This window comes from Zonotrichia leucophrys, chromosome 2 (assembly GCF_028769735.1).
Source record: "Zonotrichia leucophrys gambelii isolate GWCS_2022_RI chromosome 2, RI_Zleu_2.0, whole genome shotgun sequence".
Classification (NCBI taxonomy): Eukaryota; Metazoa; Chordata; class Aves; order Passeriformes; family Passerellidae; genus Zonotrichia; species Zonotrichia leucophrys.
Window position 1 is genome coordinate 87,435,899 of NC_088171.1, and position 24,935 is coordinate 87,460,833.

Sequence of the window (24,935 nt, forward strand, 5' to 3'; positions counted from 1 at the left end):
CCTCACTGTTTAAAATGAAGTTATGCTGAAGGAACAGGTGGAGATTTTTACAGTTATTGTTACAACAGCAAGAATGGTTAACAGCAGTGGAGGAGACCAGTGTGCCTTACCTGCCTCTTCCTTAAACTGTCCTGCATCTGCCAGCTTCACCAGAACACTTGCAAGGGTGAATGCTCAGGTAGCAGCAGAGGCAATGGCAGCACTAATACTCTAATTTCAAAGATTACCTCATGTAACAAAACAAAAAGAAAGAACTACTTGCAATGATATGAAACATGAACTTCCTTGAGAAAAATAGTTTGCTCAGAGTAATTTCTGGTTTGGGAAAGTAGAAGAAAGCTATTAATTGTGTGATATAAAGCTATGCCAACTGATATAAACATCCTTCAGTCAGAAGTACGGAAGCTGAATTCTTCTTGCATTTGATATGATTATACTCTATAATTCAGTGGCAGCACAAAATTTTATACACAGCATGAGATACCATCTTGGTGCCTTTTTGAACGGCTTTCAGTTTTCTTGGTTATCATTCACCATGTGTTTGGATGTCAACTAGATGTATTTGAATGTCGAGGGTATATTTTTTCTCAAAATGGCAATTGCTTTTTTCTATGTGGTAAAGCCAAAAGACTGCAATCTTTTAAACTCTATCTCTGGTCAAACCCAAAAGCACATTTTTTGCTTATGTGCCTGATAACTCCTCCATATTCTTTACTCTCCCACTCCCAAAATGTTCATGAACTATATTGAACATGTAACTCCTGAACTATTGTGAAGAAATGGTTGAGACTGAGCGGATAGGCTGGTGCTACATCACTATGTATTTATCTGAGAAAGGTGTTTAACAGAACTCCTTATTTTCTTTAATAAAAATACCATTATGTGCACAATAAAATGACTAAAAAAAACCCATACAAGAGCTAAGGAGTTCTCACAGAGGTAGATGTGCTTTGGCTTGTCTGATTACAGGTGCATTTGGTTTGGTTCTAACTTAAAAGAAATTCTGAGAACCTTGGAAAACTTGCCTCAATTAAAAAAAAAAATCATAATTATGTTACTAGAGTCAATTGTTAAACCCCTCCTGCTGTATATGCATTAAACAAGTTTGCCCCCTTCAGAGAACCAAGGAGGTACCAGCTAATACTGACTCTCCTGTAGGAAATACTTCAAGGTGCTGCTCCCAGAACAGTGAGAGGGCTGGAAACTGCAACCATCAGCCATATCTCATTTTTAAAGGTGAGCAGTCATGCAGGGAGGATCATGCAGGATTTTAGAATGATCTAAAACTCCACTCAGGCACTAAACAACCATTTCCAGTTCAGAGAGCAGGCCATAATGGAAGCCACTTGAATGACTTACAGGTGCTGAATGGGAGCCTTTGTGGGCTCTGGATGTGTGGCTGTGGTACTGCAGCAGTGCAGCAAGCTGCCAGGTGCCAGCTGAGCCACAGCTACCCTGGAGCCTGTGTCCTTCCCTTTCCCACAGAAAATGCAAGGAAAAGTGAAATATGGCTTCTCTCAGTGACATCAGTTACACACAGGGGCTGCAAATCCATCTTTGCCTCCAGCACACCTTTTATTTCACCACATTAACTGCTGCCTCTGGGGCTGATTCCAAAGAACCCATCGTTCAAATCAAACTCAGCTCTCTTTATGATAATGGCATTTTATTTCAAAATATATTAACCATTCTGTGCTTACAAAGGACTGCAAGTGTGAATACAATATCAAGTTAAAAGCTTCTTAAACTGCTACAAAACCCATTTTTATTAGGATGAGGACTGGTGCACACAATCAAAATTATTTAGTTTAAATACCTCTGCAGTCTACACAAGTAGTTCTCAACCTTAACTTACACATTTCATTGGGCCACAGATGGACACAGGGGTTATATTGTCAGTATTTTACATGCAAAACCAGGTACTCTATCAAACCCAATTACTGATCAGTTTTGAACACAGTTCCAGTCTGAAGATGTATCACAGATACAGACAAAATTCGTGTCAACAGACAATAGAAGTTATTGCTCCAAATCCCCATGGGGCCTGGGAGGAACACACACTTTAGAACAACCTGGGCTCTGTAATGCAAAACATCTGCTGTTAGGTTTGAGTAGGATGTAGCCAGCCTTAGGATAGGATGTCAAAACATTCTTTGGATTTGGTTTGGTGACATTTCCCAAGGGAAAAAAACTCCAACCCTCCCACATCTTTTGACCAAAACATCAAATGCTAGCTAGCATATATAAATATATATATATAGGTAAGAACCTAACTACTGATATAAAAAGTTGGTTTCCAACCATCCAACAATCACTAAAGCACAGAAAATCGGTGTTTAAAGGCAACAATCTGAACAAATTGAATGCTTGCTGAATATACACATGATGACAGATGACAAGCTGAAAACACTGATCTACACAGACAGTAGGTTATGAACAACACAAAAGTAGTTTTTATTGATACTTGAGAAAGATTCTGGTTTAGGCTGAGACTGGCAGGAAGAGTAGTAAATACTGGGATTTTGTTTTTCCAACCTTATGGCCCAGGTGCCAGTTCTTAAGCCTAATGAACTTTTGCAGCGTGGCTACTTTTTGGCTTTGTGATGTCTCTTACATTTAATCTACATGAATACCATGAAACATTTCTTTGACTTTAGGTTCTCATTGGATCACTGTCTATGACACTCTAGTGGGTAAAAAATGAGGCTAGGAGAAGAAATCAACTTTTTGCTTTAAAAACATCATTCTAAAAATTCTTTATATATATATATATATATGCTAGAGCACTCACTCTGCTTTATCAGACTGCAGATTCACCCTGCTGCAAGCAAATCTGCCCTGCATCTCACTCAAACCTGGCTTTGGTGTCGCCAAATAGTATTTATATTAAAAGATTAACCTTCAATTCAATGCAACATGAATTATATTTGTCCAAGTCCATCCATATGCAGAGCAGATCAAGGATGCATTTATTTCCAACTAGCACTTCCTTCCTTCCTGAATTTGACATACTATTTCAATATGGACACTAAAAGCATGCCTCCAGTCCTCGAATCAATTCCCAAAGGTGGATGGAAGCAATACTCTCATGTACTAAACCATATTCCAAACAAGATACCAGAGGGGGTGTGGATGAGTTTAAGAGTCTGGGGAACTGAAGCTGTATTTCATTACCTAATTATTTTGGCAGTTTTTAGAGGATGTGTGCAAATACTTCCAGGAACAGCAACCTCTCAGCAATGCATTACTAGCAGCTTTTCTCTACTTTACATGAACTACAATAAAACAGTGGTAGTCACGCTACCAGGATTTGCTTGGCTCTTCCTCAATCTGTATCAAGTAAACATGAATTGTAGAAAATGTTGCTTGTTTTCATTATGTACAGGCACTATTTTGTTCTCAGGTATCTTAAAAAAATTAAGACAAAATTTCAGTTAAAGTCTGATTAGGACAGAGACTCTCAATATTTATATAACACTGCATATCAATATATACATTTGCAAACCCAGAATCCCTGAATATATTTATGACTTTTGGCATTGTTTCTTTCAAAACCCTAATTTTCCACATTGGTTTTTTTTTTAACTTATTTCCAATTTTATCACTTAAAAACAATTTTGGAAAATTTTACCATAAAGCATTAAGGTACCTTAGTAAAATGACAGATAGACAGTACCAGGTCAAAGATCAAGTCTCCCTAATGTTTGTTAGAACAGAATATGTTTGTTAGAATAGAAATAATAAGGAAATTGTTGAGTTGGCTTCAGCAAAAAGTGTAAGAACTAAGAAGAAACCCTCTGAAATACAAATCAATACAGAGTTTATAAAGATGATGCATCCATGGATTTAAGAGATGTCAGCTGATACTCAATAAAGATTATCTGGCAAATCAATTTTCTCTTGCAAAACTGGAAACTTCAAGGTAAGCAACTGCATCTCTGGAAGAATGCTACCTCTGCTATTAAACCTAATGAATGCTACCTCTAACCCCAGCACCCTTCAGCACCTTCAAAGGAAATCACAGCCACTTCCAGAGGTAGCATCCATTAAGGTGGCACCATCCACAGACTTTAATATAAATTGTATAATTTACAATATAATGTACAATATAAATTGTGTTTATATTATATTAAAGTCAATATAATATACACACAATGTTTGAATAAAGGCAGCTGTGGAAACACCCACTACCAATGATGCAAAGCTATGGAATCTCAGTAGAATAATGGCATTTTTCCATCCTCAGTGGATCAGGTCCAAGGAAAGGCTACACTGCAGTATTCCTAGTACTAGGGATCAGCAGCAGAGCAAACACAATTCAGCTGCTGCTTTTACTGGAGAACAATTTCATCCAGTTTTGTTTATTCAGGCTTTCTGAAAAACAATGTTGAACACTGCAGTATACACCTGTTTCAAAAGTTATGCCTATAACCATAATGGAAAATACTGGAGACGGCATCTAACTTCCCCTGAACAATGCTTTTTTCTTATTTTAACTAAACAGATTATGGATTTCCTATTCCAATAATCTCTGACAAAATATACATGAAGTATATCCTCCTCCCCTGTGTTTTTAAGAGAAGCCCCATAGAGCTTGAAATCAGACAAGCAGAAGTGTACCTGCACATACACATGTGCACATATCTCTGCATAGAAATAACATGTGGGTATCAACTCACCTTCTGAAAAATGTGCATCATACGTATTATTATAATGTTAAACTGTTTCTTTTTAAGCAGCCTTTCAAAATAAGTTATTTCTGCTCCCAATTGGTCATGGTGCACCTGTGCTGAAAGCCACCACATTGTAGTAAGGCTGGCAAAATGAACGTGTGCCAGGTTCTTGCCCATTGCAGTCTGCTCCTTGATGGATCCAATTAAGCTGGTATGTACAGTGACCTGAAGCTAACGTGACACAGTCAGCTGTGCCAGCTCTGCTACAGCAGTGCTCAGCCAAGGTACAGCAAGGAAAGGCTAACTCAGACTCGAGTGCCAGAAACAGCACCAGCCCTTTGGCACCACACTTGATTGCAATTCCCCAAGGAGAACGATAAAAACCACCACAGCTGAATTTCACAATACCTTAAGACCACATTGTCTTGCATTACTATGAGCATTCCCTTCTGAACTCTAAATTATTCAACACTAAATGTACTAAATACACTTACTAAGTACCTGCTCCTGGAATGACTGTTTACAGTAAAGCTAAAGAGCATCAACTTCTTGCCTCCAAGCAAGCAGAAAAGATGGCTCCCCTAAAAAAACACACTGCAGAGAGTAGTGGGGCTTTTTTTATTGGTTGGGTGGTTGTTGTTGTGGGATCTTGGAGCAAGGAGTTCAGCTGGTTTTTTTGAAAGCTACAATACATGTACTAAAATCTTATCCCACCGAACTGCTGGTTGTTTTTGCAGATGAGGCAATACAACCATGAACTGGCACTTTTCAAAGACCAGATGTCAAAATGACCAGTTTGATTATTTTCAAGACTGATCTATACTAAACCATTCCTACAAAGGCTGAGTCTGCTCAGAAAATAATATAGATTGCTAAATACTCAATGACAAGTTCTTCTATTTCTGCTGGTAATTAGACACTTGCTAAACACGAAACCCAAAATAATCAAAGTATGCTCTTTCATAAGGTGGTATTTTGTGGTTTTGGGGATTTTTGTGGTTTTTTTCCTAAACATGGTGAAAATCAGTGATTACTTCCTATTCCAAGAAGATGTTATTGGAAGTTTTGTTCTTTATTTTTCTTTTCTTTTTGGTTGTATATGTTACTGCACCATTACTGAACCATATAGTTGGTTCCTCAATCAAGTACAGCAGACAGCATGAGCTCCTGAAGCTACATTTACTGACTACATTTACTACATGTACTATGGATGGTTCTTCATGGCAAGTCTGAGCTGAATTTGAAACAGAAAGCATCAAAATGAAGCCTCATTTCAAAGGAGGACAAACTAAACAACATTCCATCAGATGTGAATTCTCTGTATAAAAGGATTCCACGATGGAAAAGGAACATTTCAAAACAGCAATGTGTCTTCCCAGGTGATTTTACTCATTTGCATTACTGAAGTTAACGGTGTCTCAATCACGGTTTTAATTTTCACAGCAAAGACCCTTCTTTGATCAAAGGCAATTGGTTGAAGGGGAAGAAGAAAACTTAACACCAAACAAAATAATGCATTTTAATGACTCTAAAATGACCAAGTCGAGTACCACAGGAGTATGAAAGATTGTCTCAGAAAATGGGATAGCAAATGTGGACAATAAACATTTCTTGACCAGTGAGCAAAGAGGTACTTTCAATGCTGTCTACAAGAAGCTACAACAAGAACACAACAATTCAGTGCAAAACTGTGAATTAAAAAAAAGTAATACAATAAAGAAGTTGCCTAAATATCATGGTGGTCTCATTCCACCTGGTTAGAAAGTTGCAGGAGTATTTTAGTAAAGCCTGAGGTTTCCCCACATCCTTCACCCTAGACACCAACAATTACAAAAGTGTGTTTCACTTAAGCTTTTTCATAAGCCACAAAACCAAGGAGATGAAACAGATACTTGATTCAACCAACACATTCTTCTTATTCACTTAATGATCTGTAGATCTTTCAGAATTTAAAATATTAAATGGTATGTTTCCATGTTTTGATAAACCTGAGTCGTCCTACTAAATTAAGCTCAAGTCTGTCCCTCAAACACATACCTGCAAGTGTGCACAAACAGCATACGTAACCCCTCTCATTTAAAACATACAATTTTATCAGTAAAATTGCAGCAGCTTATTTTGAAAATCTGAGGAGCAGAGTATTTGTGTCTTGTTAGGCAGCCTATTTATTGCAAACATACAGCAGGACTTTCTTCTTTACTCAGTACCAGAGTGCTTTCCAATCACCTTCCATAGCAATGTATTTTTCAAAACAATGTAAAAATACATACAATATCATAGAAAGAACCTTCCAAATTTGTCAGCACTCCTAGAACTCACGTAAAACATCTGCAAGTTGTTTGTGCACATATCTTAGATATCCTTATCCCTGGATAAGATCTCTTTGTTTCAAGCACTGAATTACAGTCAACAATAAATACAAGGCATGCCTATATTTTGTACAACTCATTATCAATCAAACTCTGAAATCAATTCGAGTTACTGGAAACTGAATGGTGGTTCTTTGGTTAAGCAAGTGCATCTGCTACTTTGTACTAGGGCCTCACTGGATTTGCAGAAAAGCTGTGCAAGTATGAAATATTTACCAAAACCCCACTTCTCATTTACAAAAAGGATCCATTTGTAAAGATCCATTGTGTCAAAATGCTTTGACAATCAATACAAAAGGCCTTAAATGTCACCAAAGCCGCATTTTAAGTAAAATTACATATTCAAGATCTTTGCTTATTAATAAGATGCACCTTAATATATATAGATATATCCTATATCTGAGCAAGATATGTGGCCAGCTGCTTTACAGGGTTAAAAAGCCCCAAATAAGCTAAACCAAAATCTATGTTCTCTCCCCTTTCTTTCTGGTACTAAAATTTGTTTAAAAAGTGAATGAAACTAGCCACAGCATTTGAAAACCAACATTAAACAATCCCCATGAAACTTCTTCCAATTACTGGAAGGACATGTGACCATCCTACATTACTACTGTCTGAAAACACTTAAGGCCTTTGATTAAATTTACTTGACAAGATGACTCCACTGGGAGGGTGCATAAACAGCAAAATATTATCAGATTTTGCTGAAAATGGGGGTAAGACTTAAACTATTTAAACAAGTCTTCCTATGTCAGTAAGAGGAAAATTCACATTTAACAGTTTGCATTTCTATAAATATCAGGAAGATTTTTAAAATACCAGTCTCCAACAACATTAAATTTCAGTGCGTGTAAGTGAATAATATTTAAGTGTTATTATGAGTTACAGATGATGGTTGAAGCTTATAAAGAAACAACTTGAGGAGAAGCAAACTATTACATTATACTTTCATTTCACAATGAGTGGTTTGCCCTTCTTTTGCCACCAGATTGCCTAAAAATAAATATTTTGGAATTACAGCTTTCTTTAAAGCTACTACAGTTTAATAAGACAAATAATCCAATAAATAAAAGCCAAGTTAGTAATTTCAGGAGATAAGATAACGACTCCAGTGGATGTACCTGTCCTCTTAACTATTCTTTTGCTAAGACAGAAGGTCTTCAAAGTCTTCAACAAGGCAGCTGACTGTGTGTTGGTATGCAAAGCTATGGGAAGCAGACATTCTCTCTGAAGAGGCAAAGTGCAAAATAATGTAAGGCCAGTGCTTTCTCTTAAAACCCAATCTATGCTTCCCTGTGAGCTGCCCCCAGGCACAGCTGGGAAGGGACAGAAGGCCATCCATGGCTGTTGTGAACCCAAGACAGAAGACAGTGGTTCCCTCATGTTGCAGGGGTACAGCCCAGCACCTCCCTCACTCTGCAGACATCTTCTCCTCAGGGCTCTCTCTAGGTGACCTGGGAGATGGAGGGAGGAGAACAAAAGTGAAAAGTAAGACACAAATCTGCCCAGGAAGCTCTATCTGTTTCATACATGGCAACTGGAATGTAACTTTTACAAGCCGGAGACTACAGACAGGTCCAATTAGCAGTTTTTCTCCTTAATTACACAGATGAAAGGAGACAGCACTATTCATGTGAATAAGGCAAAGAATTATTTCTGACAAGCAGAGAATCCTCTTCAACTTACATGTATAATGAGCTAACCTACATAGTTTAACAAGACAGTAATAACATTAAAATAGCTACTGTTGTTAATATTGCCACAATGTGATTTACCATTCTAAGTAGTTATTCAATTATGAGTTTATTTCTAACTGTATTATTATTATTATTATCCCATTTCTAACTGTACAGTTTAGAGATACATTTCTATATTCCATAATTCTGTAACTTCAATAATGATATTACTTAGGACAATACTTTTAACAGAAAAATGGCATATAATGATATCACATTTTTTAAAATCTAGGTAGGTTTGTATTTTGCATTATTGTACATTAGGACATAAAAAGGGAGTAATTTGGGGCAGGCCCCTTTTTAAAGGCAATGAACTCTTAGATATCCATAAGAAGAGTTTAAAAATTATGTTCAATCATCTCCTAGCACAACAGTAACATATAAATTACAGGACATAAATGTATTATAAGCAAGTTTTCTAAATGAGCTTTCTGTAAGAGGCTGAGAACATTAAACAAACACTTCCCATATACATGTTCCAGTGACTTCCTTACTTAGCCATACTTTTTATTTCTAGAATACGGGACAGCTGAATCCTCTTCAAATACTACAATATTCACACACTGCTATATAAAACCTAGGCACACATTCCCTACACCTGTCAATAGGTACAGTGATGTGTGTGAAAACACAACTCATACAAGTAAGGCATTTCCAGCTCACCGGTAAATCTGCAAAGGCCACGCTGCCTGCGATGGAGTGGGCACAGAATTCGTTGGACTCACCAACATGGCACTATATATATTGGAAGCAACCACAAGTATACAAAGGAGAATTGGTCCTATGATGGCCCCTTCCAGTCCCAGGTAATATGCTCCACCAGCTACTGCAAGGCCTGTCAGGTAAGGGTGACCCCCTCTGCAACAAGAACAACAACATTAAATTAAGAACAACAAACACAGCATTATCAATTTAGAAATGTGAATTAGTACTGAAATTTTATTAAGCTTAGGAAACGACCCATCTAGGTATAGCTACCCATTTTTACACAATAAACTGCTGTCTGAATGACTGCACAAAGGTTCCAAGCTGCATTCTGTGCTGTATTCGCATGACAGATCAAACACTGTTGTAGCCTGAAATGCTGGTAAGATCCACAGTGGAATAGTTACTTTACAGACATCTGCTGAACAATGTCTGAAGGACTTAATGGCAAACACACTTCCATTTTGAGAGTGGAAAGATGGTTGGTTACACAGATTGTTCATGCTTTATGATCAGCTGAAGTTTATTTTAACACAATTAGCAACAGGTAATATGAGGACCCCTGAGCAAAGCCATTCAGTTAGCTGATGACAGCAACTTGAAGTGCATCTTTTAAAGAACAGTTAGCATACAGTTTTTAAAGAAATAGCCATGTCTTCTCATTTTGTTATAAAAAAACCTCTCAGATTGAGTGTTTGCTATCATTAGCTTTTAATATTTTCAGACGAAAAACAAAACCAGATTTTTGTGAACATACTACTGGAAAGTTGGGGCCAGAAGAGCTTTTTGATAAGAGCTCTTACGGCAAACCATGCCATTTTTATCTTCTGTATCTTAGATTCACATTTTGCACCTGTGTTCAGCTGCAAAATGCGAATCCTACCAACAGCATTTACACAAAACCTGCTCATCATTCTTCATTCTTTATACTTAAAATAATGATGGCAATATGAAATTGTAGAAGAAAAACTACAGTTGAAACTTGGCACACCATTCCCAGGAAGTTCCTCTACATTCTGAATGTCATACATAGAAAATGCCAGCTAGTCAATTCAGAGCTCCAGCAGCTTCTGAGGTTTCTACCATGGTCCTGATTTCTACTCAACTCCCAAGTTTCAAGTCTTCACCTTCAACAAAACCATGTGCAAAACAAGGCCATGAAACATGACCTATTAGATCTGACACACCTCCATCATGTCTCATCCAGATCAAACTTAACCTACTGGCAGGACCAGACTGCTCTCCTGAGGAGACAAACGTGGCCTGAAGTTTTATGTTTCTCCAACAATAGACATTATTAATTTCTAAAGCTTTAAAAACTTCAATTTTTTTCCCAGCGTTTGCATCAGTTTAGACATTCTTTTGCCTAGTTTTCTAAATTTAACAACAGATCACCTAATGAAATAGGACTACAGTATAAAGGTAATCCATTTGGAAAACCCTGCATAACCTAATTATAGCTATTTCAAATAGCTATAATCTAATCTGCAAGACATCATGATGCTCACTGTTCAATTTATTGGGAAGAACACAATTTTCCTCCACTGTCAGAAAATCTATTCCTCTCCCATACATTTTCTGGACAATAAACAGAGTTTGTATCCTCTACAGTCCAAAAAAAAAAATGTATTCTAGGAAGCAGAAGAATTATTGCCTATTTAAATAGCTACTAACCTTAAATTTATCAATTATTTATTGTTGGGAAAAAAATGTAATTTGATTATACTTCACTGTTAGGTTTAATTAGTGCAAAATAACTAGAGGCACAGTCTATGAAAATTAGTATTAATATTTGGCATATTATCATTAGGTACTCTCTGTTCAGTGTAATTATATTTAGCAAACAAAAATACTAATTTCTAACAACACAGAAGTGAACCACTTTATTCTACATTAACTCTATTTATTTTTTTTGTCCCTAAATAGCTCATGGTTTTATCTGCTCTGCAGCATTATCTGGCATTAGGAGATAAAAAGAAAACGCTACACACCTTTACTCAGTAATTAGATAAACAGAAAACATAAACTAATTCTAACAACCCAACTGAAACAGTTCATTTTGCTGATGTTGAGTTCAAGACCTCTGAAGTGTCAAAGCTCATAGAAAAGTGGCCTGGGAAAATGAAGGCACTTAGGCCAGTAAAACTGCTTACTATGAGGTTATTCCTGAGCTTGAAGATACTGTTTTGCATGCTTCAGAAAAATGAGTTTAATTAAAGGCATCAGTGATTGTCAATCATTTTTACAATGCTAATTTTAAAAAGTGTTCAATGTACTTACCCTGATATATCTGAATAAATTGCTGTATCTACAAAATAGGTTGGCAAGAGGTGAAAAACCAAGAGCAGAAGGGCTTTGCATCCCTGTCCTTGCACAAGCCACAAATCTAGGACTGCAGGGACTGCTGCCCAGTACGTCCCCAGAAATGGCACTGCTCCAAGGATTGCTGCTAATGCTAGAGCACACAGAAGCAAAAGTGAAAAAAAGATCACAAAAACATATTTCACAAATATATTTACAGTTACATTCTGACACTTTTGCCACACCAGTAAGTCCCCCTTCCATCAAGTGCTATAAATAAAGCATTGAAGAAGTGCCACATGAGGCTCTTGGTGTTTTATAGCTCAGGTTTAGGAACATTTCCCATACAGAAGAGCTTCAGCAACTGACAGTCATAAGGAGTCAAGAGGCATCAGTTTAGAAGAACTTGAAGTTATACCAATCATGTACATTTCTTACTGTGTAAAAAAGCAAATGAACCTAAGTCTCACTCTAACTTACTGCGTCTCCTGCAGGCATCCATAATAGTGAGAAAGCAGGAAAACATGAGATTTATGACATATAATTCTGTATGCAAACGTGTGCACACAGCTGCACACCCTTCTGCTTATAACAAAGACCTGCTGGCAATTTAAGCAATACAGATGTGCTGCCACCATAATTTAATGCACCTCCTGTATAATAAACATAATACAAAGCTCAACTAAGTGTTTGGTTTTTTTTTTGGTATCATTAACCAGAAAGCAAAAACCTTTAAGATTTCGCATGTAGTTGAAAAAAAATAGGACTGATTACTTTCTAAGTAGGTCTAGTGACAATCAATGCCTTAAGACAGTTGCACTTCACAATACAGCCATTTCCCATTATATTGGGGTTTGCTGCTTCATAGCTTCCCCTTACGCTTCCTTGTACACAAACATTTTGCAATTACTATTATTATCATTCTTTTTAGTGAAAAAAGGGCAAAGAAAAATAGGGGAGAAGGTTTTTCTCTGAGAAGCCAGGTTTAAACAATAAAAGAAAACCAGAGGCTGGTAATAGAGACAGACAATGATACTGAGAATAAGAAGCATTCCTTTATCATGCATTTCCATGATAGCACATCTTCCTGCATTTAGGCATCCTGAAAAATCAGCACCTGTCAACTGTAAAAGAAACCGAAGCCAAGAACAGGTAGAATAAAGTTAAAACCTGAAAATACTTGGACTGAATACAAGAGAGAAGGAATTAGACCTAGCAAACAAAACAGAAAGAAGATGTAAAATTGCTGGCAGGGAATGTGTTGTGAAAACAGAAAAAGGCAAGGCTCAAGGTAAGAGCAATCAGGGCCTTCTCTCCACCCTTCACACAGCCAAATTCTCCAAGATCAGACAGACCTAAGGTTGTCAGCAACACTTAATATTTCTGATTTTGTACAATAAATAATTACATAATATTAGTTATGAATATAATTGCTCAAATCCTTACCAGATGGTATGAAGACTATGTTAATCCCAAATATAGTGTGAGTCAGCCAAGTGTAGAGTCCATAGAACCCAGCCATTTTGAGGGAAGCATCAAACACACCTCTAAAATGATCAAAGAGACTCTGTTAATTTTTATTAGTAAGAGGATTCCAAGAACTACGAAGACACACACACAGGTTGCTTTGAATAACTGAAAAGTGTCACAAATAACACATCTCAAAATGTAACACTGAACCCTTTGTACATCTGTTCCCTCTGAGAAAAATAAATATTCCCAATGTATGTAATTAAAAGCATTTAGACACAAAGAAATGGGTTCTAGGGATAGATGCCTTGAAAGAAACTGCTCAAGTGTCAGACTACATTCTCTATCAAAAATAATCTGTTTTCTATGAGAAGCAGTACCATTCTACCCACAAAGTACTTTTTCATTTCTCTTCTCCACTTCTAGGTGTTCGTTCATTTTCTTTATCTGCCTACATTTCTGCATCTGCCCTTTTTCACTGGATCCCCCCAGCTTTTAGGTAGCTTATTAGGCTACATTATTAAAAACCAAATGGTAAATCTGGGAACCTAATTCAATCCTGCTGAAACAGGACTGAATCCAAAGTTCTCCTCTCTCAAGTGTGACCATGGCTTCATGAGACAGCGAACAGGAGCTAAGTGCTGTGACATTTTTACAGCACTAGGGCAGGTGCACATGTGGAATATCCCATAACTGAACTGGAAACCCATGCCTTAGATCTACAGTCACAAAAAGCCATAATCTCAAACTGTTAAATCTCATTTTTGTATTATGTCAGTTTTTCACCCATATTCGAGAAGCCAAGTTTCCTGAAATCACTATTTCAGCTTGAATGCAAGAAACCAAGTCCCACAGCTCAGAACAGTCCTAACAGCTCCATCATCGCACAAGTGGTGGCCCATGCACCCTCTTAGCAAAGATAAATGTGAAGTCTCCTGATATTAATTTCCCATTCATGTTAATTCCCATAACTCACAGTGATTGTGTCTTGACAGTTTTGGGAACTCTGGCAGCAGGGCAAAGAGGACAGGAAGCCATACAACAGCTGTCTTTGAAGGGCATAGAAAAACTGCCCTTTCTGGATCTAAAGTCTGCAACAGCACAGTTTCCTTCTTCCATTGAGTCCATAAAGCCTTGCAGTAAAGAAACCTGTGATATTAAATTACTAGGTAGAATTTTTTCTGAGCTACCAAGAATAAGTCCAAGACTCCCAGTTTTTGCTTCTTCAGCCACTATCCTCATTTTTATTTCTGTAGGCAGTGTGCATATTTTTGCCATTGTTTTCTACCTAAGGGCTCACTTTTAGATTTCTACATGACTTCTGAATCAAAATTATCTTATTTAAAATTTATTCACTGGAAGCTATGAGTGCATAATAAACCTCACACATCAACACTACTGTTCAAAATGTGAGATTCTCTTAGCAGACTAACCAGAAATAACTGTTGTCAGCCATTTTCCCCTCCAAAAGAGGGAAAGGAAAAATAAAGAAAAAAAGCAAGCTTTAAAGAATGACCTGAAATAACAAGTCTAATCTTTGACAGGCAATAATTACATGGTGCTAAAAGAAAGGCAGAGAACATTTACAAATGTGTGGTGGCATCAGTAAAAAAAAGTGTCAATACTTTTCCATTTAGATGAACTTTCAGAATATTAAAATGGAAGATCAGACCAAAATATATAAAATCTACAAATTTTGAAGAATGACATACTCACTTATATTTGAGTTGAAAGAGAAGAAGTTTCAGACTTTAAAAAAAAAATTTGGCAAGGAGGCAAGAAAACCCCAAGACCCAAGGCCACAGTAACAATGTTAAATGTGGATTTGCATTAAAAATTCAAGATACTTTCATACTTTAGCTGCTCAAAATTCTTAATTTTCTGCATATTTGTGACATATAACTCATGTCTACCCTTTCTGAGTATATCAAAGGAGCATAATATCTTTTCAAGAAGAACCTGTGCAGTAATCTTCAAGCAAATCTTTTTCTTATCCAACAGGAACTGTGGCACAAACACATCACAGTTGTCAAAATTCTTTATAACAGTCCTTGAGTATCTCCTTATTTTTTCCAAAAAGAAGTTTTCTGTACTGTAGTAAAATTAACAAGGTCTTGACATTTTCTATACGTATGCACCAAAACCACATTTCAGTATACAAGAGATGAGACAAGCCTCTAGCTTGAGAAAAGTATGTGAAGTATCAACTTCAGCTGAAATTAAAAAAACCACCTACAAGCAGTCATTTTAGATTTTCCCAGAGAGACTACAGAAGAAGGGAAGACAGTGCTATTATGGTAACCAAAAGAGAGACAGCAACCCCAGAGAAAAAAAACATTGAAGGTGTCTAGAAAACGAGTTGCTTTCTTAGTCTCAGCTCAAGGACTTGGCAGACAGATAAACTGGTAGAACAACAGAAAAACTAATCTGGGACTAACAGGTAGTCCTGGCCTGATGTCATTCTGCAAGTTGACACATAACATGTTTCTAAGGCCAAACAGTGCATGCCTCTGACAGAGTGCAGAACAGTGCAGCATCTCGCTGGCTCCGTGCTTCTAACACACACCTAACACACTGAGAGGAGAAGCCACCTCACAGTGCTGGAAGTTGAGAAGTGCCAGGGGTCAAGCACGAGGAGAAAGGAGGCTGCACCTAGTGTCATTCTCCTCCTCTCCCTTCCCCTGGTTTGTGTCTGCCTCAGCTGAAGTCACAAAACGCAGCAAAGGCACAGGGGATGCTACTTTGTGGCAGGCGTGGACCATGAGAACCTTAATCTGTCTGATAACTCATATTTGTTACTTTCTGGTAACTGTCACAAAAACTAAAAATTGTATCTTAAATTCTGGAAATTCAAATCTATTTTCTTCATGGTTAAGGCTGCAAAAAAGAAAATTCTGAAAACACTAACTAGAATCTTAGCAGTTTGCTTCAGCTATTCCACACCTGAGACACCAGACCTTAAAGACAATGTGGGTGTGCCAGTGCCACATGAATTTATTACCATCTGTAAAATGCAGACCCTTCCTGGTGTAATTATGACAGTAAGTAAGTTTCATCTCTTAATACATTACTGGCACACATAAAGCTTCTTTTTATATACAAGAGTAATTGAATGATTCAGAAATCAAAAAATCCAATTGCTGCTCACATCTCACTTTGGCACTGTATCTGGATGAACCACTTTACCTGCAAGAGCTGTCATCTGTAAATGTGTAATTTATGAGCACTTCATGCCAATTTGGCACAAGGCATACTCAGACATACATATTCCATTTTAGTGAGCTTTGAAAAGCATGCAAAATTAAAATAAATAAAAATCAGAGGACATGGGTCATGCTACATATTATGCATATTAAAAATGAAGAAACTTCTGTGAAATGCTTCTGCACAGCTGGCCTACTTTTTTATTTTTGGGTAAAAGTTCCTTCTACTAAGTTCTGCCCCAAAAGTAGTGAATTTGCTTGTAGACTCCACAAGGGAAAGGGCCACCTTTTCAGGGTTTCATGGATTTTTTCTTCTCTTTTACAGACTGGCCATAAAAAGTCTAGAGCATCCCTTTTATAACTACTGTAGTTTATATCAAATGTATGTCCACCTGAATTCAGGTGCACTTCACAGAGCCTGCAGATAAAGTCTGCTCATTGTTACTGAAACAATGAGATTTCAAACATTTCAACCTAATGCTGCAGCAACCCTAGCTGAAAAGAGCCCTTCAGCTCAGATCATGGATTTTTTGACCTTGGAGTTAATTTGATTTTCTAGATTTCTCTGCTCCCAGAACACTGGAGGAAAGAAGAGCATATGGGCTGAAATAATGAGAATTTGAGTTACCAGAAAGATTAGAGTAAGCATATCATAAGCTCAGAAGAGGGATTTTCTGGTTATTATACTAAATTTATAGGAACAGGCATATGAACCCTGGCTTTGAATGGGCATGAGAGTAAAAACTAGAAAAAAAAAACTGGTATTCATCTTTGGAAAAGTTTGCAAGAAATAGTATTTCTCTAAATTCCTTACAAAACCCTTTACAATCCATACAACAGTTTATAATCCAATTAAAATGCAAGCTTGGTAATGGGAACACCCTCAGCCAAAGACATTGTTAGAATAAGAAAATTTCACTCTTTTGTCATCTTCCTCACACCACTGATGTTTGGTATTTTCCCATATTCTCTCAGTAGACACTAAAAGGATTGTACTACATCTTTGTTGCAAACCTTTCTGTACAGAGAACTGACTAATTCAAAATGATGCTTTAAGAGACCTCAGCTATTCAGTTTCTCTTGGGAATACAACCATCACATTTTAAAAGAGAGTTCAAAGTATAAGAGAAATGCATTCAAAACTTCACAGCATGGTTTCACAATTTATCTTCAGAACAGGTTAGCTCAGAAGTGTCCCAGGAAAGGAGCCCTTCCATTCCCCTGTTCCAAAGATTCACTTCTGCCCTAGATGAACCTTACTCTACCTGCCAGCAGAGTCTTCATTATGTGCCATGACACTTTCTACAATGAAATCAGCTTTTTCATTTTTACAGTGAATTCATGACAATGGTTACATGATGGGTTAGTTTTAACAAAATAGCTCAGGTCCCCACTCCCCAGCCAGCTCATAAGCAGTGACCTAAATAGCTGCATTCCCACCAGGAAAGAACAGTGCACTCATGGCTGGAGAGCAAGAACATATCACTGCTGTCTTACCCCAGCTGAAGTTAACACTCACTGCCACCACAACTTCAAAACCAAAGAACTCTCTGTGGTGTGCAAAGAACTTTCTTTCTTCACACACCACCAAGAACTGTTGCAAAAGACAAGTTGCCAGTGACAGCTTTTGTCTTTGAAAAGACCAAAGTATTCTTCTTCTACAGTGATCCCCCAAATTTCAAGTGATCACCAGGTGAGCACTGAAGAATGAAATTACTTCAAGAAGTCCTTTTGAAAAAAACCTATTAAGCTGTTCTTTGACTCTCTTTAAGGGTTCTGTTCTTTTAGGGATAAAAAGTGACTCTTTATATTTCAGTTTCAAATTTAACATGAAAGTAAGCTAAGTGCACTAAGACAAGACTCCAGCTAGGAATAAAGCTGAAGTGGCAGGAAGCATTTCTTGACAGAGTAAGATCATCTCAGGAGCAATATAAATATGCAAATCACTTTCAGAGATGACTCCATGACAAGATTTCAACAGTTTTGCTGCTGAAATTAATTCCTCCTCATGAATGATACAACTAAACAAAACAGCTCCAACATATGCAGGCTAGTAATGACACTAATCAGATAAAGTGATAGAATCTTCTATCAAAGCATGGTTCCTCCAGATGGTATAACTGATGTAAATATTGCATACATCTCCCAAGGCAGGACAAGGCTCCAATGACTTTATCAAAACACCACTGAAGTGTGGCAACCAGTCCGAAGTGGCATACAGACTTTCTTCCCTAACAGAGAAATGTCTACATTCTGTGAAAAATAACAATTACTCTGTGAGAAATTCTGTATTTGACTATTTCTTTAAAATGCCTTTGTATTTGTATTAATTTTTTAATTACTACTTTGGCCTGTAATTGTAAGCTTACAATTATTCTTCTGAGAAGCACATTTGAAAGGACCAGTTGTGTCTAACATTTCCAGATTTTTATCAGGAGTAGACAATTTTTACTAAGTGCAATACTGTACCGGTCTTAAAATTTATCTTGGAACGTAACATAAAAAAAGGCAAACTTGTTCAGACCAAAGATCTGTCTAGCCAGTTTCCCATCTCCAGCAGAGTCAAGAAGCAGACGTTAAGGGAACAAAAGAAACAGACAAACCTCTTTAACAATACCCCATTCCAACCTCTACTTCCACCTCAGGGAATATTATGAACCTCACGCAGGCTTTCTAACAATTAATCTTCAATTAATGTATCTTCTGAGTGCTCCTGTTCAATCCTGCAACTCCAGTGTTCTTTTGCAAGATCTTTCCCATGCTCTTCTGCCTGCTTCAATGCATTTTTTGAAAGTGCCTGGTCACTTTTTGGTGATGCAAATATTTTATCCTAGAAGGGACCATAGACAGTCCAGCTCAGTCATCCTTTTTACACTGGTTCTGATTGTACAAACTTCAATTGTGTAACATCCTTTTTTCTAGGCAGAAGAGCCTCTCAGCCATTCCTCACAGAGAAACTGATGCATGCCTTCATTTCTCTAACCAGTCTTGTTGCACTCCAGGCTTTTGGAGATGCAGCAACCAGAATGGCACACAGTAACTCAGGTACAGGAAAATCATAGTCTCATACAATGGGAGTACTACTCTGTGTTTCTGTTTTCTAGAGCTGTGGTAACAAATCTTAACATCTGATATGCCTGGCACTTGTTTTTTAAGTATTACCAAGCATGGAGCTAGCCTGTGTAGCAGAAAATACAGCTCCCACGTGATGAGTCAGCACAGCAGTAATGAGTTTATGTGTGAAGTTAGGACTGGTTCCCCCCCACATGCATCACTTTCATCTACACTACATTTCATCAGTCATTCTACTTCCCAGACACCACTGTCTTCTAACTGAGTTTGTCTAAAATCCTGCTGTACCCACAACTTCTCTGGGAAACTTGGCCCAGTGCCCCACCACTGTCATTGTAAAGGATTTCTTCCTTATATCTAATTTAAACCTACCCTCTTCCTGTATAAAGACAATACCCCTTATCCTTGAAAGTCTCAGGAAAGCAATACTGTAAAAAGCCTTTATTAAATTTTGGTAGAACACAGCACACAGATGAACTTATTAAGGGTCTTGCTTACCCACACTTCAAAAAACATGAGGAATGAGGCAGAACTTCCCTTCTGTGAAAACTCTTCTTTGCAACTAAATCATATTCACCAGGTGCTGGTTCCTACGAAGCCTTACAGTACCAATACCCATCCAGCTTACACGTTTGTACTTCCTGGGTTTCCAGGAACAATTTTTTTTTATTTTGTCCCTGAGATTTCTATAGTGACTTACCATCAGTCATTCCTAACAATTTGCTATTGCTCATTTAATCTGTTTTGACCTAGAAGCTCTTCTACAGTCACTGAAATTTCTGAGAGATTCTACTTCCCATAAGAAAACTCATCCATAAGAAAGATTTTCAATGTGATTCCCTCTACATACCTTCACAGCAATAAGCAAAACAGCATCAATTTACCTCCCCTCTGCAACAACCTGAGCCTTGGTTGCTGAGTACCCCTTGTCATTCCCTCAGCCCTCTGACTGCTTGCTGCTCCTGTCTCATGTAAAAAATTATACTTTTGTTTAATAGCATTTTATGGATCTTTGAGTAAATGAATCCAACTCAGCACATATTTCTAGGTGCTTTATGCCTATTTCTATCTACTGAAGTTTATGATCCTTTCATTTCATAGCAAAAGCTTCAGCTTTTAAGAGGATAGTTTCTCATTTCCATGGCCATTAATATTTTGCTGTTCAGATATGCACTCTCTTCCCTTCAGCCTTACTCAGTTATTAGCATGCACTGGCATTAATATTTATTGCTGCCCACACCACTTGAAAGGATGTAAATTCTTTAGGATTGCCATTTTAGCTTGAAAAGTTCATTAATGAGAGCAACAACTGGCTTGAGTCAATACTGCTTGAGATCCATTGCAGTCTTATATTTAGGCTGTTTATATGTTCATAATATTCCTATTATAAAATTATGAAACACAAGCATAAAGAAGGGAGTATTTTCATGGTTTATGTTGGTGGAGACAATAAACAATGGATTGATCTTATAACTCGAAAGTGTGAAAAGCTAAAGGTCTGATCCTAAGTCTTTGAAATACCAGGAAATCCTGAAGTTTTATATCAGACTTCATGCTGTCTTCTTACAATACAACAGATCTGTATTTTAGACAGCAGAAATCTAACCAGGATTATAATAACATATACTGCAACATTAAAACACACAAAGTATTATCAGATGTGCAAACACAGAACCCTGCAACATTATACTAAAAACAATTCTAATAATATATTTTTATTCTTAGAAATACCTGATGGAATATCTTTTTCCTATATATTTAATTCTGATGGAATATCTTTTCCCTATATATTTAAGTCTTTCATCAACTTTTTTCTTTCCATCCCTTCCAGTTAGCCTGCCTTAGAAGCAAAGAGAAAAACTAACGGTTGATCCAAATTCCAGATGTAACTTAAGCATCACTCTCTTTACTGGTACAGTTTATGTTATTACCAATTAATCATTCAAATATTGGATTTTGAGATATAGGTAACTTTTAAAAAGTTGCTACAGTAAATAAAAGCAGTGTGTAAATACAAGCCTAAGTGCAACACAAGGGACTTGTGTTGCACTTAGGCTAAGGGACTTGTACCTAAGATGCAGTGTAATTACATTAAAAATTGCAGGAAAATCTGCTCATGTGTTTAAATGTGCTCCCACTCACACATGCACCAACCCACATCCTTTGCATGTTCACAAATATTTTAAGTCTTAAAAAACACTGGACAACCAGAGAATAAACCACTAAAAATATGCACTAGGACAAACTACTGTTAGAACATACAAAACATGCCATCTGCAATATGAAAGAAGCCAATGGCAAAATATCAGCGCTGTCCCTCATAAAGCAAGGAGTCCTCTCAAAGTGTTTGATCCCAGCCTGAAGGGCAGAGAGAACAGAACAGTCTGCTTCAGCACCAGGTTATGCACTAAGATAATCTTGTGAGTTAAGGGCAGTAAACTGTAAAATTCAGATTAAATTTACAGACTGTTACATGCTTCACCAAAATTACATATGTTTAATAATAAATATTTTTTCATAGTTTCATGTAAATTTTGGATTAAAGATTTAAGTATGAGCAAATAAATTATTTTCTGAAATTTTCTTTGAAGATCCATTTTTCTTTGAAATATTCTTTGAATAACTGATTGAAATCATGTGTACATAAGATAATTCACAGACATCTTTTGTGTTTAAGAAGTATTTTCTATATAAAAGGAAATATGGGTAAAGACAAATCCTAGGGTGGTTCTTTTTGTAAATATGAGAATATTTAAGACTAAAAAAGTGGTACAAGCAAGTCACGTCTTTATTGCTACTAAAATAGGCAGCTTAAAAAATACTATCTACCCCACTAAAATAATCAGGTTATGGTTATTTTCAGTTTGGTTCAGCATAGGTACTGAAACAATGCGGCAACTCATAGATTGACAGACCAGATTCTACTCTTTATCCAATAACTCAACTGAAGCTTTTCTTTCTTCAATGTAATGAAAAACAAAAAGTAAGTGTCTGTTATTCCCAATGTTAGACTAGGCAGTTACTTCATTAGAGAATCATACAATTATTCAGGTTGGAAAAGACCTCCAACATCATCAAGTCCAACCTTTGACCCATCACTACCCTGTAAACTAAACCACAGCACTAAATGGCATGTCTGGTTGTTTCTTAAATACTTCTAGGAATGGTGATTTCACCACCTCCCTGGACAGACCACTCCAATGCTTGACAACCCCTTCTGTGAAGAAATTCTTCCTAATGTCCAACTTGAATCTTCCCTGGTGCCATTTGAGGCTGTTTCCTCTCATACCTGGGAGAAAAGCCAACCCCCATCTGGCTGCAGCCTCCTTTCAGGAGTTGTACGGAGCGAGAAGGCTCCCCCAAGGCCCCTTTTCTCCAGGCTAAACACCCCCAACTGCCCCTCACAGGACTCCTGCTCAGAGCCTTCACCAGCTTCACTGCCCTTCTCCGGACTATGTCCAGCACCTCAAGGTCCTACTTATATTGAGGGGCCCAGAAGTGGACACAGCACTCAAGGTGTGACCTCAGCAGTGCTGAGCACAGGTGTCCTGTTCTCACTGGCCACACTGCTGCTGATACAAGCCAGGATGCCATTGGCTTCATGATTAAGACAGAGTCATTAAGACAATTGTTCAATTCTATTCCCATCTCATAACATACACTTTAAGTAAAGCTTGAAAAATTTCAGTAAGGTCCTGTTAAATGCATTCCTGTGACATAACATTTCAGCAAGAAGTAACTCCTGGTACTAAAGAACATTCACTGCATGCAAAAATTCTGTCAAAACACAATCAGTTAACAGTTTTCTTTGAAAAATTAATCTGAAAGAAATTATTAATGTTGCAGTAAAACAAACAAGATCACACATTTTGCTTTTTCTAAGCATTAGCTTAACATGCTGGAAGATAATTGTTTTCTGTGGGAATTGTATCATTGTCTCATTTTCTCCATAATCATTGCCAGGAATCCACAGCAAACCAATTAGATGTTTAAACAGCTGAGATTTTTGTTTGTTTGTTTACATGCTAGCTCTTTACAGATCTCTTTAGATGTTGATAAATAAAAGTTGAAATTTCATTAAGAACCTATTTCATTCATCAAGATGCTATATGTTTTTTTCACATCAAATATTTTTTTTTTTACTTTACAACCATTACAGCTAAGGATAACAATTTCCTCTTTGGAAATACATAATATTTTAAGTAATTTTTTTTATAATCAATGAAATATCTGATCAAATTTGAGGTGTGCATGGCAAATGAAGAAAATGAAGCAAATAATGATAACCCTTCTCAAATTGAAAACAAACAGTCCTCATCTTCCTGGCGTTACTGAACAAACTTCCACTAACACGTGTCTCAAGACATCACTCAAAACACTGATCTGGATTTAAGACCATGTCACAATGTAATCAGGCCCCACCAAAACTGAAAGCTGCAGTAACTTTAAGCCACAGCCATACCCGTGTGCATGCACTCATGTGAAAGTATCGCACACACTAAATTGCACTGAGGCCGTGAGAACATGCAACTTAGTAATGTGCAATATCTCCACCAGAGCAAGCAGAATGGGAGCTTCAGGGAACAAGGGTATGGTGCATTCAGGAAGAGAACAACATGCTGCTCAGGGAAAGGAAAATGGTTCAGGCAAAGGTGTGCATGCTACTACTTGGAAATCTGTGATTCGGAGAGTTACTGCTTCATCCATTCAGGACAAAAACAAAACAAAAATAAAAACCCGGAAAAGAGCACCCCCTCCCTAGTTCAGGGGTAAAGAATTTTGTTTTCCTACTTCAGCAGTAAAGTAGGTAACTCATGAATCAACTTTATTTTACAGAACCCTTCTGAACAAAGCAAATCTCATACTGTTGTGGGCAGATGACGATTCTCTCAAACCTTCAAAATACTATATTTTTAACTACAGTTACAATGAAGACAATCACTAGCTACTCTTGAGAATTAAAATTATCTAAATACAGTAAACTCGTCCAAGTGGTTCTCATGTTTCTAAAGCAAGCCATCTTCCTAAACCTGACAGAGTGGTGCCAAAAGAATTCCTGCAGCTCAACCTACTCTGGCATAAACCTTCTGCCACAGCCATCAGGCCCCTCCCTGTTTCCCTGTCTTTGTTCCTATGGCTGACTTTAAGTGGTTTCAGTGTAAGTAAATAATGTATTTACTATATTCACAGGCAACTAATCACTGCTGTCAGTCAAGGGAGACTCTCACAAATGATGAAATATTACCTTTGAAATTCATCACATTTTTGTCCTGATACCCACTTATGCAATATGGAAAACAGGCAAAAACAAAAAAAAAAAAACCAACCAAAAAAAAAAAAAAAAAAAAAAAAAAAAAAAAAAAAAAAAAAAAAAAAAAAAAAAAAAAAAAACCCCACCCCAAACAA

The 24,935-nt window shown here is 37.2% G+C and overlaps 1 protein-coding gene across 2 annotated transcripts in view; it reads right to left on the bottom strand.

The window, feature by feature from the left end:
• Window positions 1-1,645: 1,645 nt before the first annotated feature.
• Window positions 1,646-24,935, bottom strand: part of TMEM245 (transmembrane protein 245) — a 77,600-nt gene continuing 54,310 nt past the window's right edge. For both annotated transcript variants that reach the window (XM_064705600.1, XM_064705599.1), the window contains 4 exons: window positions 13,231-13,331; window positions 11,764-11,938; window positions 9,442-9,636; window positions 1,646-8,496 (listed from right to left, as the gene is read on the bottom strand). In XM_064705600.1, the coding sequence (XP_064561670.1) occupies window positions 8,454-8,496; window positions 9,442-9,636; window positions 11,764-11,938; window positions 13,231-13,331 (514 nt within the window). In that variant the 3' untranslated portion in view covers window positions 1,646-8,453. The remainder of the gene's footprint in view (window positions 8,497-9,441; window positions 9,637-11,763; window positions 11,939-13,230; window positions 13,332-24,935) is intronic.